The sequence below is a fragment of the Sardina pilchardus genome, chromosome 14, assembly GCF_963854185.1.
Source record: "Sardina pilchardus chromosome 14, fSarPil1.1, whole genome shotgun sequence".
Taxonomy (NCBI): domain Eukaryota; kingdom Metazoa; phylum Chordata; class Actinopteri; order Clupeiformes; family Clupeidae; genus Sardina; species Sardina pilchardus.
The window spans coordinates 27,733,778-27,752,662 of NC_085007.1; the positions used below are offsets into that span (position 1 = coordinate 27,733,778).

The following is an 18,885-nucleotide window of genomic DNA, read 5'->3' on the forward strand; positions in this document are numbered from 1 at the left end:
TCTTTCACCTAACCTCAGAAAAACGTCATGTTGGCCTACTGTTTATTGTCTTTGCCACCACACTTGTAATGTTTTAATGGCATCACAGGCATTCTGCACTGCACTGAAATATTTCACCGCAATGTTGTACAGCTAGACTGTTATAGAATTTTTGTAATGTGAAGTGTGTGTGAAATATTCCAATCAAGAGATTCTCCTAATAAAGAGAAATACTTTGGTATGTCTGGAATGGACGGTGTGGCTCATTGCGGCACTGCCGCTAGGCCTTTTGGCAAGCTTTTTTTGCACTGTACTTTACAGCAGAAATGCAGTATTTTGGACATGCATTATTGCCTAGGCCTATATGCATTGTAGCCTACCGTTGTCCCATAACTGCAGGTGTTCTAATAAGGACATTTGAGTTTGTTTTATATCCACATTGCTTCCATTCTTTGATCATATATATTTTTTTCCATTTTATTTCAACCGTTGTTGTCATTAGTTAATGTTAGGTTTGTGTAAAAAAAAGTGAAAAAGGTTAATGTCCCTTTCAAAAAAAGAACCGCAATAATGAATTTCCCAATGTCCAAAATAGGCCTGCTCCATTTGTTATGAAACTGAAGTTATCTTTGAATGGAAATGTCAAATTTTATTTTAATTCTTACACCTGGACTATAGGTTTACATTTGTTGGCTTTAGGTTTAGGCCTACATTCATGAGCATGTGGTGTACAATGGGGTAAAGCAACAGTAAAGTCAACAGCATCTGACTATTTTCACGAAAGCCTTCAAATAGGCCAGTCTATATTTTATGCAGTTAAGTAGCCTAGTGTCTATTCCTTAGGTTTAGTCAGTGCGGCCATACCATAGCCTGGTCAGTTGCTCTGCTGCCGTAGGACAGTCTTTTCCTGTTGAAAGATTGACATGAACAGGTGTCAGGCTACAGCTGAACAACATCCGGAGGACGGGAGAGGATTTCCACCGGCTGGACTGTTTCAGAGCACATTTTTCCAAAGAAATGCAGACATGTCTTTCAACGCAATCCTTTCAGTAACCTATGATGAGATCAACGAGAGTAACACGTTCACTAATGGGGATCGCATTTCTGGCCACGTTACTTTAGATGTTACGAAGAAAACAAAAATAAACTCCTTACGGATTAAACTGAAAGGGAAAATAAAAGTTCATTGGAGCGTACCATGCCGTATTGCAGGAAGGTCATCATCTAAGGGCTACAGCGATGAAGAGATTCTTATCAATTCAGTCCAATACTTCGTTGGAGGTAAGTGACGCGATAACGTTTTCGTCCCTTTAATAAACAACGCAGGAGTTTCGACCAATCTAGCGGAAGTGTTGCTGCCTAGAATATTAAGTTTAGGCTATAGCTTGGCATATTAGGCTATAGCCTACCTAAAATACAGTACCCTCCAGAATTATTGGCACCCTTGGTAAAAGTTGACTAAAAATAGGTAGGCTACAAGTAAAATCTTTTGGTGAATTATTGTACTCCCACAATGAAAACAATGATGAAAACTATACCCTGCAACGGAAGCAAATCTTTTCTGAGAAAAAGGAAAATCTCATAAAGAAATAAATATTTTTAACAAAAACACATTGCTCACAATTATTGGCACCCCTAAAACATATTATGTACAAAATTTAACAGGAGCATTTTCTTATGTAAATGCAACTTTTTAAAGTAGCCTAGCCTAAATCAGAGTGTCTGTGAATTTTCAGAAGTAGTTCTTCTGAAAGTTCACAATAGTTATTTTTCACTATGGTATGAAAATTAAGTCACTCAGAGGCTAAATCCTCTAGTCATTTTTCAACAATGGATAGACAAGAGAATACACTAAATTGAACTAAAAAGAAAGTGTGTTGACATTTGTAAGTAAGAGAATGTTTATGTTTTGTTGAAAATGCCTATATTTAAATGATGGTTAAATGATTAAAAAGGTTCTAATCATCTGGAAATGTGACAAACATGCTTGAACAAAGACCCATGGCTATTTTGCCCCCACGTACGTACAGTATGGAGGATGGTATGATTGGCAAAAAATTCCATAAGAACCGCTGTTGGAGAGTTACAGACAAAGCTATCATCTTGGGGTCACCAAGTTCCCCCAAAAAATCTCCAAAAGTGACCTTACTGCTAATAGATTATTTAGACGTCATGTGAGGTTAAAGCCAGTCCAGTCATTTAATGAACAATGTAAATGGCAGGAGTTACTGAATGGTACCATGACATGTCTGGGAGTGTGGTCTATTGTCAGATGAAAAGAAAATTGTGCTCTTTCGCTAAAAACACTTAAGGTGTCTTTGGCGTACATAGAAGAATGACTATACTAAAAAGAATCCCATGCCTAATTAGAATTATGGTGGAGGGGCTGTGCTATTGTGGGGCTGTTTTAATTCCCAAAGGCCTTGGGAACCTAATTAAGGTGCATGGTATCATGAACACCAAGAAAAACCTGAACATTTTCAAAGGAAATCAAACAATCTCTGCCAAGGCCCTAAAAGTTGGTCATGATTGGATCATTCATCAGGTCAATGAACCAAAACAAAAGTCCAGATAAAAAATGTATGGTTTACTGAACACAAAATCAAGCTCCAGACATTGCCATTGCAGTCCCCTGATCTAAACTCCATAGAAAACCAGTGGGATGAGTCAAAGAGGAGAATGCACAGGTGTGGACCTAGCAATCTGGATGATCTGGGGAGGTTTTGTAAAGATGAATGGTCTTTACTTTTATTCTCAATCTTTATGGGGTGTCAGAGAAGAATATTACAAGCTGTTTTATTGACAAAGGGAGGTTTAAGAAGGTATTACAAGTAAGGGTGCCAATCATTGTGAGTGACGTGTTTTTGTTAAACATTTATTTCTTTATGCGTCCGTTGCAGGGTATATTTTTCCTCATTGTTTTCATTGTGGGAGTACAATAAATCAGTAAAAGATTTTAGTCAACTTTTACCAAGGGTGCCAATAATTCTGGAGGGTACTGTATCCATTCAGTGTGACACTATTGAGGAAGTGAATGTTTTCATGGGCATATTAGGCTTAGGAGAGATCTACTCAATTGAAACACCAGACTAGTTGTCATGACTCATGACATACTGTAGCACACAATTAAGGGAGATTAGATTAGGCTACTATTTTGCCAATATTTGGCCTACAGTAAGAACAATCTTTAAGATGAAAACAGTAAGCCTATAGTATAGCTTAAAGGGATATTCCGCCATTTTTGGAAATACGCTCATTTTCCACCTCCCCTCGAGCAAAACAATCGATATTTACCTTGTTCCCGTTCATCCAGCCATTCTGTGAGTCTGGCGATTCAACTTTTAGCTTCAGCCTAGCATAGATCATTGAATCGGATTAGACCATTAGCTTCTCGCCTGCTAGCTTCATGTTTAAAAGTGACTAAGATTTCTGGTAATTTTCCCCATTTAAAACGTGTCTCCTCTCAAGTTAGAAAGTGCAATAAGACCAACTGAAAATGAAACCTGGCGTTTTTCTAGGCTGATTTGACATGGAACTACACTCTCATCTGGCGTAATAATCAAGGCAACTTGCAAACTACTGGCACTACTACTGCTTGTTGTCTATGGGGACTATTTTCAGATGCTGCGTACGATATCACTGCGCCTATGGCACGTTTGCAAGTTGCCTTGATTATTACGCCAGATGAGAGTGTAGTTCCATGTCAAATCAGCCTAGAAAAACGCCAGGTTTCATTTTCAGTTGGTCTTATTGCACTTTCTAACTTGAGAGGAGACACGTTTTAAATGGGAAGATTACCAGAAATCTTAGTCACTTTTAAACATGAAGCTAGCAGGCGAGAAGCTAATGGTCTAATCCGATTCAATGATCTATGCTAGGCTGAAGCTAAAAGTTGTATCGCCAGACTCACAGAATGGCTGGATGAACGGGAACAAGGTAAATATCGATTGTTTTGCTAGAGGGGAGGTGGAAAATGAGCGTATTTCCAAAAATGGCGGAATATCCCTTTAATATGAAATATCTAGCCTACACTAAGTTGATATCTAGAACAGGCAGGGTTGATATTAAGTGTAACATTTTTAATGATGATAATGACCCCAGAAAACGGGACCCAATCGACATAAATAGTTCAATGGACCCTGGCAGCTGAGAGAGAATGCGCTTGCTGATCAGAGAAATTCAAACTGTCATGTAGTGATTTTTTTCGGCCACTAGATGTCCACAGTAACAAATGGAGATGACAATGACAATTGACAATTAATTTTAAGACTCAGAATCAGAATTGATTGAATTTCATATTTTAATCTGTAGGCCCTACCTTTTCATCACTGTACCAGCTCAAATGCTCAGTAAAGCTCCCAGATCCTCAATGATTGACATGATGACCATTTTTGCGTTTAGAATAGACCACTGAACCTACGGTGTCCAGTGATGGTGTTGAAGGGAAAACTAAGCTAAACCAAACTAAACTAAGCCTTTAAAGAAATCTGTTGGATTTCTGAAACCTGTCTTAACACTGTACCAAATCAGCAAAGAAGTTGCAAGTGTTTAAATTAGGCCTACTGTAGTTCAATGAGACCCCATTCATTTTTTTCATCCATAAAAAGACCCTCACCTGTCTGCAGTCTGAAGGTTTAGACTAGAGGGTAGAATTAATGATACAGGACCTCCACAATCTCTGAACTTATTGCTGATGTTTTTTAAACCATGAAATCATGTTTTTAAATAATTTGTGTAGATGCTACGGATGTTCTTTAAGCCTACATGGAAACTGTTTTACAACTTGCTCTACCTTAGCAGGACTAATCATACTTTTCCCCTCTATGCTGGTGCTTGTTGTAGAGATAGTAGTAGTAGGAATAAAATCTACAGAACTCTTTGCAGGTGACCTTGGCACTCTACTATTGACAGATCCCAATGGGCAACCCTGTAAGTATGGTGAAGTAACATATCAAACTATGTTTATATAATAAGCTAATAAGCTTGTTTACATTTTCAAAAACACTCAAATGTGTATATTTCAGATTCCAATACAATTGCGCCAGGGCGTCACCTATTCCCCTTCACCTTTGATCTACCTCAAGAGTGTGTACATTCTTACATTCAAATAAATACATACACACATATCAAATCCACAGGATGTTCATTTACAGGCTACCATTTTTTTTTTTTTTTAAATATAATTTCTCTTTCAGAAAAATGCTTCCTTCTTTCAAAGGAGTGCATGGCAAGATTATTTACTTCCTGGAGGCTAAGATGACCAGATTGATGCGGATACCAAGCAAAGACAGAATAGAGTTCACCTTTGTTCCAAAACCCAACCCTAACAACCGAGTAGTGCAGGTAAAATTTATATGCACATTAATCTCGATCACATGGCTGAACTTTTTTGATGATTTTGAAGGTAAGATTATTTTTTGAGTAGCTAAACAATTCACATTATCTTAGCAACATCTCCATTTTGCAACTTAATTCAGACATTTCTTACATTTCTTACAAAGTACATGTTGAATAAAGTATCTATCTATCTATCTATCTACAGTGCCTATAGAAAGTCATCGTACCCTTTTGAAATAGTTACTTTTTTTGTCTTACAGCCTGAAATCAAAACCCATTTAAAAAAAAATCTTTTCCAGTTTTATTAACAAATTTAGCTGTACAACATCAAAATAATGAAAAAAAAGTAAACAGTTCTGAAAATTAATAAAAAATGAAAAACTAGAATAACAAGGTTGGAAAAGTCATCATACCCCTGACTTAATACTTTGTAAAGCTTCCTTTTGCTTTCATTACAGCCATCAATCTGTTTGGATATGTCTGTATTATAGCTTTGCACACCTAGTTAGGGGAATATTTGCCCAATTTTCCGTACAGAAATGTTAAAATTTAGTCAAATTCTGTAGGGAATGGCGATAGACTGCTCTCTTCAAGTCAATCCACAGATTTTCTATAGGATTTAAGTCAGGGCTCTGACTTTGCCACTCAAGGATATTCACCATCCTATCCTTAAGCCACTGCTTTGTTCTTTTGGCAGTATGTTTAAGATTATTGTCGTGTTGGAAGGCGAATGACCTCCCCATCCTCAGCTGTCTAGGAGAGGGACGCAGGTTTTCCTTAAGAATGTGGGTGTACTTGGCAGCATCCATTTTCCCTTCTATCCTGACCAATTGCCCAGTTCCTGCTGAAAAGAAACATCCCCACAACATAATGTTGCCCCCACCATGCTTCACACTAGGTATGGTGTGTTTTGGGAGGTGTACTGTGTTGGTTTTCGCCAAACATTGCGCTTGGAGTTCAGTGCAAAAACACATCTGGAATATTCTGCTACCATGTGGAAAAAGCTTATATGGTCAGATGAGACTAAGATCGAACTTTTTGGAGACTAAGATTGAAGTTTTTGGACTGAGCTCCAGGCGCTAACCAAACACAGTATACACACCCAAACACACCCAAAACACACCATACCTACTTGGAGGCATGGTGGGGGCAACATTATGTTTTGGGGATGTTTCTCTTCAGCGGGGACTGGGCAATTGGTCAGGATAGAAGGGAAAATGGATGCTGCCAAGTACACCAAAATTCTTGAGGAAAACCTGCGTCCCTCTCCTAAACAGCTGAGGATGGGGAGGTCATTCGCCTTCCAACACGACAATAATCTTAAACATACTGCCAAAAGAACAAAGCAGTGGCTTAAGGATAGGATGGTGAATATCCTTGAGTGGCAAAGTCAGAGCCCTGACTTAAATCCTATAGAAAATATGTGGATTGACTTGAAGAGAGCAGTCCATCGCCATTCCCTACAGAATTTGACTAAATTGTAACATTTCTGTACGGAAAATTGGGCAAATATTCCCCTATCTAGGTGTGCAAAGCTATAATACAGACATATCCAAACAGATTGATGGCTGTAATGAAAGCAAAAGGAAGCTTTACAAAGTATTAAGTCAGGGGTATGATGACTTTTCCAACCCTGTTATTCTAGTTTTTCATTTTTTATTAATTTTCAGTATTGTTGAGTTTTTTTTCATTATTTTGATGTTGTACAGCTACATTTGTAAATAAAACTGGAAAAGATTTTTTTTAAAATGGGTTTTGATTTCAGGCTGTAAGACAAAAAAGGTAACTATTTCAAAAGGGTATGATAACTTTCTATAGGCACTGTATCTATCTTTGTCACAGAGATACATTTGACTTAGAAATAAAATTGGCGTTCATTATTCATCCAAAAAATTAACTATTTAGAAATAAGCTGGTTATCATTTTCCATCAGGATGATTTCACAGACAAGAGCTGGACCTTCACGGATGGGATTGTGTCTAATATAAAAGCAGGCAGAAAGTGTCATTTAGGTAGGCACCATTTGTCAAGGTCTTCTGTAAAGCTTTTAGGAGCTGTATGAAGCAGGTTTTTAAAGGACATTTTCCTTCTAGGATGTCAGCTGTAACCATACAACACACCATAGTCCATAGAGATATACATTTATGAACATGTATTATAATATATAATATATAATGGAAGTGTCCACACAGATCCACCAGAGCAAATTCCTCAAGCTCTCAGAATGACCTGTTTCGTATGCTACCTAAGCCCATTACCCCTGAAAATATCCCTTATTTCAGAAGCCCATGTATTCTTGTCTGCTTGATTTAGGCGTACCGTACTGTAATGGTGTCTGTGCAGGGGGCATGCAGGTGGAGCTTGGGCGGTAATAAGTTTTGAGTAGTAGACACTGACACACCAAATCAGTTAGTTAGTGGCCTAGCAACTCCCTTAGAAGGATTAGGAGTAGCAAAATTGTATTTATATAAACATTTAGTAGGCCTAAAATGATTTGAATTCCGTTTCATTTAACAATACATTTTGCTATGCATGCACATATATTTTTCTCTGCTGATGTTTGTGTTCAGCTGACAAACACACAAATATGATTCCTGTATATTATACAAACATATTTCCTGCATTAATATAATTAAGTTTTGGGAACTTATGTATGTGATGTGCAACAGCCTATGGACAAGAACATGAGGAATATTGTTACTTCAGTAATCTGCTCCAACTTTTCATTCTCTTTTCCTCCTTAGGAGAAGGGCTAACAGTCACGGGAACAACTCAGAACACCTCAAGCAGTCCAGTCAGGCTGAACTTTCGCCTGAGCCAGGTCCAGGAATGTTGTGCACAAAACAAGCACTGGAGCCATGACTCCCAAGATATCCTGATGGAAAGAAGTGACATTATTCGTCCCTTTAGGACTGCAAATGTGACACAAGTGCTGAGCATCCCACGTAACATCCCCGCTTCTCTTCTCAACTGCAGGCTCATGAAAGTAGAGTACAAGCTTTGGGTAGGCATCCATAAGGGAATAATGACTTACTATTTGCTAATACAGTTTGATTTTTGCTTTATTTTAATGCTGGCATAATCAGAGTGTATAGACGGTATGATTAATTGGGGCCATCTGAAATGCATGCTATTTACTGCATTTGTCATGCAGGGGACACTATGGGCCCTGTCTTACCACCAGCACTAGCACACAACACACGCGTCTTTGCTAGCTTCAAACTGATACAGTGGTCATTCTATGCAATATTTTATGCATTTTGAGCAGACATCTGATTTCATGCATTATGAGCAGGCATCTGATATGCCCGGTATAGTGAATCCCTAGGAAAGATTGTGCTTCGTGTTTATTACCCAGCGTTTTTATGTTTTGTTGTTCATTCACTCATCTAAATTGGGTGTTGCTGTGGTGTGCATTTCCTCTGCCAAGGTAATGGCTTTAACATGTGTGTATGTAGAAAGGCAATTGGCAAAATAGTATGGAGACTATTTAGTGTTTACAATTATACCAAAAGTTTGTCATAACATTTAGCCTGGGTGTTCCTATGCTGCCTTGCACACAATTGAATTCACACTGCTAAGGCAGTCTGGAAACTACTGCTCTAATTTTTGCCTGAGATAGGGGACCAATCACAGAACAGGGGGGAAAGCAAGACGATGGTGAGCTATGCACAGACGCATTTGATAGACATCCGTGGCGCCCAATGAATGGATCTGGGCATTTTTTCAAATTCAAGAGAATGAACGTTTGGTTGCCAGACCACATCTCATTTGAGAAGTGGTAGGCGCTAGCCAGGCTACATTACATTAGTAATAGAGTGTAAAGCATGAATGTGCATTCAGTGTGGAACACTTGGTAAGTGCAGTGGGTACAAATTACACACTGCATATACAGTGCCCTCCAAAAGTATTGGAACACATGCTAAAGTTGACAATATAAAATATTCAACCTTTAAGGACATCAATTTTCTTTGTGAATGAATAATGTATTGTAAATAAATAAATGTTTTCCTTAAAATACAGGGGTCATAAGTATAGGAACGCCTATGTTAAGGCAGATATTTATTTTTAAAGGCCAGGTATTTCATGGATCCAGGACACTATGCACCCTGATAAAGTTCCCTTGGCCTTTGGAATTAAAATAACCCCACATTATCACAAACCTTCATCATACCAAGAGATTGGCATGGTTTTATTTCAGTTATTAGCTGTTAGCTTATCGTTCTCATTGAGCTTAATGCAATTCAAACCAGTTAATTAGCTCATTTGGAGGGCACTGTACATGCAGTACAGTTTATATAGCACTTGCTTTATTGTGAGGGTGAACCTCTGACCCAAGTCTGACCCACCTGGGTGATGCATGACCGCGATTATGCACCAGAACTCTCACCACACGCCAGCTGGAGGTGGAGAGTGAGGGAATAAATGAATAAGCCAATTACACTAGAGGATGATTAGGCACCTGATAGACTGAGCCAGGTTGGGGAATTAGCGAGCCCTCTCGAGAAGAGCGACAAGAGCCATGAAATCTTTTGTGAGTCAGGACCACACAGTTATGTGTTTCATCTGAATGGCAAATGTCATTGGTTTCAGTGTCATTTGTGTTTAAGCTTACAGAAAAAAATATGAATATATAAATTCAATAAAAAAACAGTTTGGTTCACTAAAAGCTGAATAATGATTAGCTATTAATGTAGGTGTTCTGCATTTTTGTTCTCACAGTTTTGTTAATTGTGTGTAAAGTTTTGAAAAAAAGGAGACTGAACTTTCAGAAAACCAGTCTAGGTAGTTACAAAAGAAAAAACTTAAGTTAGAAAGTAAGTGTTAAGCCCAAATGCATGCTGCTGCTCAGCTTTAATGAGCCCTTTTGGTGCCGTCTGTGAAGCTTACATTAGTGTGCACATCACGTCCACAAAGTGTTCCTCATACGGTTTCCTTAAAGGGATTAAGTGGATGGTACTTTTATTTGTTTTTCAGATCTATCTTGAGGGAAAACATTCGTTCGACTCGATTGTATTTACCGTGGAACTCCTTCCTCCGCGACAAGATGGCGGTCAAAGCAGTTTCTCGGAGCATTCAAGGAGCACCAGCCGAGCGTCCCAGGTCCTCCGATCTCCCTTACTCTGTGGCAGCCCCCTTCCTGCTGACATACACTATCTCTTCTCAAAGTAAAATAATGTGTTCGTTTCATGACTCATATTGCCAATGGCACTTTAAATGCATCTTCACTGAGGTTGCAATAAGGTCTGTGCCCGAATATGCACAGAAACAAGGCTCAGTTCAAAAGAAGAGTTGGCAGCTTAACAGTATTTGAACAGTAAAATGTTTTTACATTTGACATTTGTTGTCATCAAATTTTCCACTCACAGTAGATATCTTTATTTTTACCATGTTTTAAAGTTTATTTTTGAGCAGTGTGCCTGGGTGAGAGAGAGATGGATTATGATGGGGGAATGACTGTGGGCCATACTCACAACCCAAGTGCTTATGGACGCTCTGGTAAAAGTGCTGGTGCCACTTGGCCCACAGCTCCTCCACTTCTCCCACTTCTCCCATACTGCCTCTAAAGTTCATTTGGGGTTCTGTATCAGTCAGGTTAAGCTACCACAGTGTCATAGAGAGCCACTGAAGAGTCCATCATGGTTCCATATGACATTTTTTGGAAATGTGCATAATGAAAGTTTTAGCAGTATTCATTCCTATTAGGTGGGCAATGCAGTCTGTTTTTTGTCAATGATAGTCTATTAAATATCCAGTTGGAGCACACTGACAAGATCGATGAGATCCTTGCTGAAATAGCACAATCCCTTCCTACTTTTTAATAATTATAAGTCTTAGCTGGTATTGCTTAACTGCTATACTCTCAGTTAGTTGGCCATGTACAACAACACAGTTCATGGCGTAACAAGATAGCTGGGTTGCTGGGTTATTATTTTTCTGCGATTTGCCTTGGATTGCAATTGGACAGCAGAAATAGTCAGAAAGTGAGTGGGTGAGTTGTGAAAGTTGGATCTGGAAATGGCCTTGGGTTTGAATGAAACCTGGGTCCCCATAAGCGCTTACTGTAGACCTAGACTGTGGTATGATGCTGCCACTAAGTGAACAAAGTGAAGTAAACCAATTGAACCAAACTTGGGAAGTAATCACTTTATCTTAGAATCCAGACCATGAGATGATTTTAAGATGGCATATAGGATGTTAAACCCCACTGAAATGAGTTCAAGCACATCTTTTGTCTCGTCTCTCTGAACTCTAGTTGATGTTCTCACTGCCCAGTCCCTCACTCATTGTCTTATCTTATTTTTCTCATTCATATAATTTCATTTGGGGATGTATCTATCTATGTATTTATATGTTAGTTTATTTTACATGTGTAAAATGTGGTGCTTTGGATGCTTGTATAGAATTCAAGAAAATATCTTCATCTATCATATACTTGATTTATTTATCAAATGGTCATTTTAAAGGAAAGTTGATGATTGTTTTGCCAGGGGGATTGTGTAAACTATTGATTCATGTTATGGGAACTACAAAATAAACTGCAAAATATAGCATAAAAGGCTTGTTTTCAGAGAACAATCTGTATTTTAACAAATTTTAACACCAGTAGCCAGTGTTATAGGATGTCTCCCATTTCCATGGATATAGACAGAAGGCCTGATTCAACTCAAAGTTTGGGTAGAATACTTTAAGCTTGTTATTTTACTTATTTAGCAGCTACCGTGTCTTCCTTTTGCACTAACTTTATTGTAGGTTGTTGCTGTGCAACTATTTTTGTTGGAATTCATATTACAACATATATCAACTGATTAAGGACATTTTTCATGATTTTGTTTTTTTTATATGTTAATTTTGAATTTAATGCCAGCAATACACATCTCAAGCTCATAATTCTTTTGACCACTGTGTTGCAACAACATTCTGTAAATGTTTAGGAACTGAGGAGATCAGTTGCTAGAGTTTTGAGAATGATATGTGGTCTCATTCCTGCCCGGAATAGGATTTCAGCTGCTCAGCAGTCATTCCATTTCATTCTATGATGCACCCAATTAGACAAGTCTGGATTGCAGACAGGCCATTTTATTTTAGCTCCTGGGCTCTAAATGCTCAAACCCTGAGTACATCATTCAGAAGTGATGTCTGCTTTGCCAGATATGCAAAATGGCCGTGCCACAGGCACTACTGCACCTCTACGTCGTCACCACATACATTGTTTCCTGACTGTTCATGCTGTTTCTTGTCAGTTTGTAAAGTTTAGCTGAAGTTGGAAGTGACTTTAGGAATTTCTGATCAATGTGATTGGTAAGGCTGGACCAATGATTTCAAAGTTAGTTGCCATTGCGATGGAAGTGTTGGAAAGGAATCCCAATCACTAGTTGGCAGACGCTATTGACTTTCTGAATGAGTTTGGATTTTTCCAGGGTAAAAATTTACACTAGCACTTTAAACTGTGGACATACAGTGGGTATAGTAAGTATTCACACCCATGCTAAAGTTGACTAAAAAGAGGAATATAAAATCATCTTTTGAGAATTGATTGTAATGCCTTAATTTGCCCTATTAGCCTGTTTGATTTGCATTGAGCTCAATGAGCATCAAACAGGCTAATTGGCTAACTGTAAAAAGCACCATGCCAATCTCTAGCTATGGTGAAGGGTATGTGATGATGTGGGGCTATTTTAATTCCAAAGGCCAAGGGAACTTTATCAGGATGCATAATATCCTGGATCCATGAAATAGCTGGCCTTTAAAAAATAAAAACATATAAAAAATCCTCCTGCTCCTATGGGAATTTAACATAGGGGTTGAATACTTACGCAACCTGTATTTAAGGAAGAACATTTATCTATTTACGATACATTCTTCAATCACAAAGAAAATTAGTGTCCTTAGCGGTTTGATTTTTACTCATTTTTTTAATTAAGGCATTACAATCAATTCTCAAAAGATGATTTTATATTCCTCTTTTTAGTCAACTTTAGCATGGGTGTGAATACTTACTATACCCACTGTATATAATGGTTATCAGAAGTTTTCCTGAGCCTATGCAACGATTTTCTTTAGCCTTCAGAAAAAGGTCTGGTTTTAATGCAGTGCCATCTGAGGTCCAAAAGACCACAGCCATCCAATTTTTTTTTTTAAAGCTCTGTCCCTTGTTTTAAAGATTTCTCTGGATTCTCTGAATATTTTAGTGATGAGTTTGTAGCTTATGAAATCCACAAAGCCTTCAAATTCCCTGATAACTAACATTATTCTTATGTTGTTTTATAATTTAGAATACCTCCATGCTATATCAGCTTCACTCTTACAATATACAGTGAATATACAGATATGCTAATGACGTTAAAAATTATAATAATCACCAGACACTCTTTGAGATGGTCGCAAAATGTCTTCATAAATAATATTTTTACCAATTCAGATAGTTATGTTTTGCTTTGACATTTTCTCAAGATTTCCTCAATGAAATGGCTAAGTGAGGCTTTGAGGTCAGTCAGGAATGAGACCGTGACGGCAGCCCTGGAGCTGGTGCTCACTGACCTGGCTGAAGAGGCCCAGCAGAGCGAGCAGGCCACGAGGGGGACCGAGGGGGACCGTGGGGGACTGTGGGGGAGGCTGCTGCAGGACATCAGCTACAGGACTCCAGACAATCTGAGAAAGAGGAGAGGCAACAACACAAAGACTGGAGGCAGCTGCAGTGGCTGTGAGACAAGAGAAGTGTCGCTACTCCACAAGTTTGTGAAAGACACAGGCAAGTAAAAGCAATGGCCACTAATTGTGTTACCTGGAGGTTTTTGCTGAGATACAGTCCACACAGATTTGCTCTAGTCTGCAGCCCCACCAGCCTGGTAAGCTGTTAGTAGAGATACGTGAGGAAAAATATACATAGACAAGTGGTACTTGTATGTAGAAATGCTAGATAAAAGATCCAAACGTAATCTGATGAACAGGAAAACAGTGTTTCATTGAATGCTGGTTAACAATGATGGATGAACATGTAACGAAATCCAAACATTCTCGAATGGTAAAGGACTGGAGACGACCTGAGGCTGTGAGGATATGTGCACTTTTAATAGTGTGATAGTTCAACAAAAACATCATTAAAATAAAACAAACGCAAACAAAGTGCTCCATGTATGTATAAAAGACATAAGTTCACATTTCTATAGGAAACATTCTTTAAGGAGAATAGGGGATATTGGACAAAAAAAATCCTAAAATCCTGAGGTTATTAAAGCTGATCACTCAAGTATCACCCCCCTTGTGGAGGTTTTCAATTTAATACCCACTTTAATCGTGGGAGACTAAAGCTGAGGATTGGCAACACTGACAAAATATTGACTTAAAACGAACAGAACTGCTAAAACAGCGACCCTTGAGGATAGACGTTAATAGCCTCAGTCATTTTTCTTTTTCTTAAAAGCAAAGTCATGTAGACACACCTTTATTGGACATACATTGTTTTTTTAAACAAAGCTACACATACAGAGTTTCCTTTTTGCTGTAAGGCAACATTTTGTAGACAAGGATTCATCAATTCTGTGACTGCTATGCTAACGTCCCCAAGTGCTTAGTCTGAGAGATAGAGAGAAAGAGAGAAAGAGAGAAAGAAAGAGAGCGAGAGAGAGAGAGAGAGAGAGAGAGAGTGTGCCTTACCCAGATGATGTGCATCAAACAGAACTGACACCCAGCTAAAAGTCTAGATGGACTGTCCCTAGAAGCATTTCTTTGTTAGTATGAGAGCTACCTACTGTAGTTACGAAGTTCTTATGACAGAAATGACCAATGACCACTGTGGCTTATTACAGTCTCATTCACTTCCGTGAGTTTTGAAATGTAACAAAGTAATGGTTAAGGTCCATGAAAATATATGATGACCTCATGTGAACTATTAGGTTCTTCTGGGTTTCAAGGCAAACACTGTACTAACTAACAACATTTTGTTCTGGGATGTTGACCACTTAAACATGGTTTGATTTTTAAAATGTGAGTGATTTTCTAATTTGATTCTTAATAAATATTTATGTACTGTACATGATGTACTGTACATCAATTGATATATCACACAGAGTACAGTCTTTTAGTATTCATTATGTTTGCCAAGGTACGTCACACCCAAGAAAACGGTACCGCTCTGAAGTGTAGTGTGGTCAGCAAAACAGCGCTGTCCAGAGTTATGACCGGAGTGCAGTCTTCCTGTAATGCGCACAGGAAGAAGCGCCTCTACAAAACAGCAATTCCCTTTCAGTAACCTGTAAAATCAGTAATCTGTATTGTCCCATGGAATCTCTATACTGTATAGTATGTGCAGAGAGAGCAAGTTCATTTTCCACCTGCCGATTCAATTTAATGTCTCCAGAGACCATTTTTCCATTAGTGTCCTTGTTCTTCCAAACCATGATGGTGTTTCAGTAACAGCTCTGCAACTCACATCCTTTCCTTTTCAACTACTACAGTACATGTGATGGAACACTCAGAAAGGTATGTTGTTGTTCTTCAACTTAAAACTGGCCTAATTCTAACTGGTAGAAAATGTCAACTCTTACTGTTCGGCAAAACTCTGTTGGTGTTGAGCAGAAAGCAATACGCTTAATGTATCTAAACAAACAAGAACACAGTTGTTTGTCTAAAGTGTAGTTGTAGTAACTGTAGCGGTAGGGCTAGCAGCAGTCTGAATGCACAATCAAAAGGCTGTTCGTTATTTCACTGGGAATCCTGGCCATGATAATAACAACAACAATACAATATTTTGGTCTTCTCACGATTGCAAAATGTAGTGAAGGGCTGTTAGTACAATAGTAGTTTGGGCCTACCAACCTAGAGGCACACTAAGCAAGAGCAGTAATTGCCAGACTATGAGACACACTTCAGGTGGACTACCAGACTCAAGCCAGTAAGGATGCAGGCCCTCAACAAAGTCAAAACAAAATGCCTTACCTGATTAACGTTACTATGCTGATTAATTCTCTCTTTTTTTCATAAGGGTGACCAGACCCTTTGGATTGTGACAAATCATCATAGGCTGGGAGTGGCATTGCACTTCAAAAGCAGCAGATACAGTAACACAGTCTACTCAAAGACTCAGAAGGCCAACCGAAAACAAAACAAAAAAAAACAAGAAAACAATGATTATTGGCAAAGAAACGGAAGCAAACAATAACTGTGCACAGCTGATCCATTTTTTGTTTTCCTCTTCTATCCACCTCAAGCGAACGACGGCACGCCGCTGACGAGGCCGACCCTGGATAACTGCAGTGATTTGGACATAGCGCTACTACGAGAGAAAGCTTATACATGTTTGAGTTTGCCTCCCTAAATCCAGTGAATGTCTCTTCGAAAAAAAGGCAACTTCAGTTCTCCATTTTGGGATCCGTCTGCACGTCTAGTCTGCACAGCTTATATAGACACGGCGCCGACTGTGCCGTCGGTCTGCTCGAGACACTTCTCCTCCGGCTTTAGTAAATATCCGAACGACGCCTCATCTGTTGGCGAGCCAAAGAAAAGCACGGAGACGCGACTGGCCTTGGAGGGCAGGTTGACAGCAACGCAACGCACGCACGTACGCACCACGGCCCCTCGCCAGTGATGGGGTGGGGGGTGGGGGGTGGGGTGCGCTTCTTCCCTTCCCTACGGACGTCTCGGCGGAGGCGGAAAGGCAACCGGCACAAAAGCGGAGTTGTTGCGAAGCGGAAGGGGCTGCTCTGCTGCAGTCATGAGGGACAACGAGAGATCTGAGGAGAGAGAGAGGGTGGAGTATTCTAAACCCACGTGGAGCACGCCTCATGTACACACACACACACACACACACACACACACACACACACACACAAACGGGCAGCTGAGGATTTGAGAGTGTCCAGATTTCAGCATACACACACACACACACACAGACACACGCACAAACCCACCCCTTCAGCACTCTTCAGCTCTCTTCTGGTCATGTGACTCGCGCATACACACACACCCAGCGCAGTCTGTCATTGGTCAGCAGCAGATTGATTGATAGACAGACAGACAGACAGACAGCAGAGGGAGGCTGGTTGTGTTCTTTGTTTCTTTTTCGGAGGGGGAGGATGACGAGGGGGGCGCGGCCTAGTCGAACGTCTCCCAGTGCCGGCGCAGGTTCTCTGGGCGTTTCTTCGGGGGCGCAGCTGCCGGGGCGAGCGCCGGTTTGGCCATGGCCAGCAGGTCACTGAAAGGGTCCCGGGGGGGCTGGTCAGCGGCAGTGGCGGCGTCGTCCCCCCCGGCTAAGGGCTTGGGCAGCGGGCGCGACGTGGGCCCGGCGGGGGAGTACAGCAGGCTGGACAGGGCGCCGCTGCTGCAGGAGGACGGAGGGGGGCCCGTGCGGGTGAAGGCGGCCGGCCGCAGGGGCCCGAGCGCGTGGGGGGGCAGACCGGGCCCCGCCGGGGAGGGCTGGCGGAACATGCCGGGCGGCACGGAGAGCGGGTGCGGCGGGGTGCGTGCGGCGTGGAAGTAGCCGCCCGTGGCGGGGGACATGTAGGCCGCGCCGAAGGGGTTGCTGCCCACCACGGGCGAGTAGGGTCTGTGGGGGGCGTAGGGCATGCCCGCCTGGGCGAAGGGGTTCAGGGACACGTGGGGGAACGGGGGCAGGCTCTGGGGGTACGGCCGCGGCGGGGGAGGGGGAGGGGGCTGACTGGGCGCGCTCGTGCCCACGTGCTCCCCTGACTCCCCGGTGGCGGCGGAGGTGGACGAGGAGGCGGACGCGGAGCTGGTGCTCAGAGGGTCCAGCAGGCTGAGCAGGTCCACCTCCTGCTTCATCAGGTCGGTGTCCTGGGCCGCAGAGGAGGACGACAGCGGCGACATGTTGAGGGCCTGCCGGAACTCGTGACCGCCCGCGCTCCGCGCCCCCTCCCTCGGCTCGCCACCGCCGCCCGCCTGCTTGGACGCCCGCGGCATGGGCACGGGAGGCGCCAGCACTTTGCCCGGCTCGGGGGTCTTCCGGCCCTGCGGCCGCGGGATGGGGATGCAGCCTCCGTCGAGGGGCCTCTCCTGGCCGGGGCCGCAGCTGTCCGCGCTCGGGGGCCGGGGATCCGGGGGCTCCAGGGGGGGCACAGACAGAGGCCTCTCCCAGGTGGGGGAGGTGCGGCCGGGCACGGCCATGTCGTCCAGCCCCTGGCTCCACAGCTTGTTGTAGGGGTTGGAGTGCTTGAGTCCTGGTAGTGTTCGTGTCCGCTCACCGCCACTCAGGTCCATCCGCTAAAATGGAAAAAAAAACACATGGAGAAGTCACCTCATGTTAAGTCTACACTGAAAAAAAAAGTGTCTAAAAATAAGATAGAAACACTAAATCTGAGATAAAAGGTACTCAAAATAAGATAAAAAACACTCAATTTTAGGTAAAGGGTACTCAAAACAAGTGAATATATCTGTCCATGCAGAGAAGCCACCTCATGTTAAGTCTATGTGGACGTGATGGCATTTCACAATTCACAATACATACAGTTGGAGTGCCCCACTATCAGCGGTGTGTTTGAAGATTACATTGAATCCTTTCCTGGGCATTTTAAAGCAGTGTATATTTTAGGAGAGAGCAGTTCTTAATGGTCC

General features: G+C 41.4%; 2 protein-coding genes across 5 annotated transcripts in view; one reads left to right on the forward strand and one right to left on the reverse strand.

Moving 5' to 3' along the window:
• The first annotated feature begins 858 nt into the window (after positions 1 to 858).
• LOC134100387 (arrestin domain-containing protein 3-like) lies at positions 859 to 11,850 on the forward strand. Its single transcript, XM_062553563.1, has 6 exons — positions 859 to 1,260; positions 4,864 to 4,908; positions 5,004 to 5,064; positions 5,175 to 5,383; positions 8,061 to 8,320; positions 10,294 to 11,850. Exons 1-6 carry the CDS (start codon positions 1,005 to 1,007, stop codon positions 10,486 to 10,488), a joined length of 1,026 nt encoding a protein of 341 aa, XP_062409547.1. The 5' UTR covers positions 859 to 1,004; the 3' UTR covers positions 10,489 to 11,850.
• Positions 11,851 to 14,367: 2,517 nt separating this feature from the next.
• The window catches only part of dennd1a (DENN/MADD domain containing 1A), an 89,812-nt gene continuing 85,294 nt past the window's right edge, over positions 14,368 to 18,885 (reverse strand). For all 4 annotated transcript variants that reach the window (XM_062554962.1, XM_062554960.1, XM_062554961.1 and 1 more), the window contains one exon: positions 14,368 to 18,534. In XM_062554962.1, the coding sequence (XP_062410946.1) occupies positions 17,410 to 18,534 (1,125 nt within the window). In that variant the 3' untranslated portion in view covers positions 14,368 to 17,409. The remainder of the gene's footprint in view (positions 18,535 to 18,885) is intronic.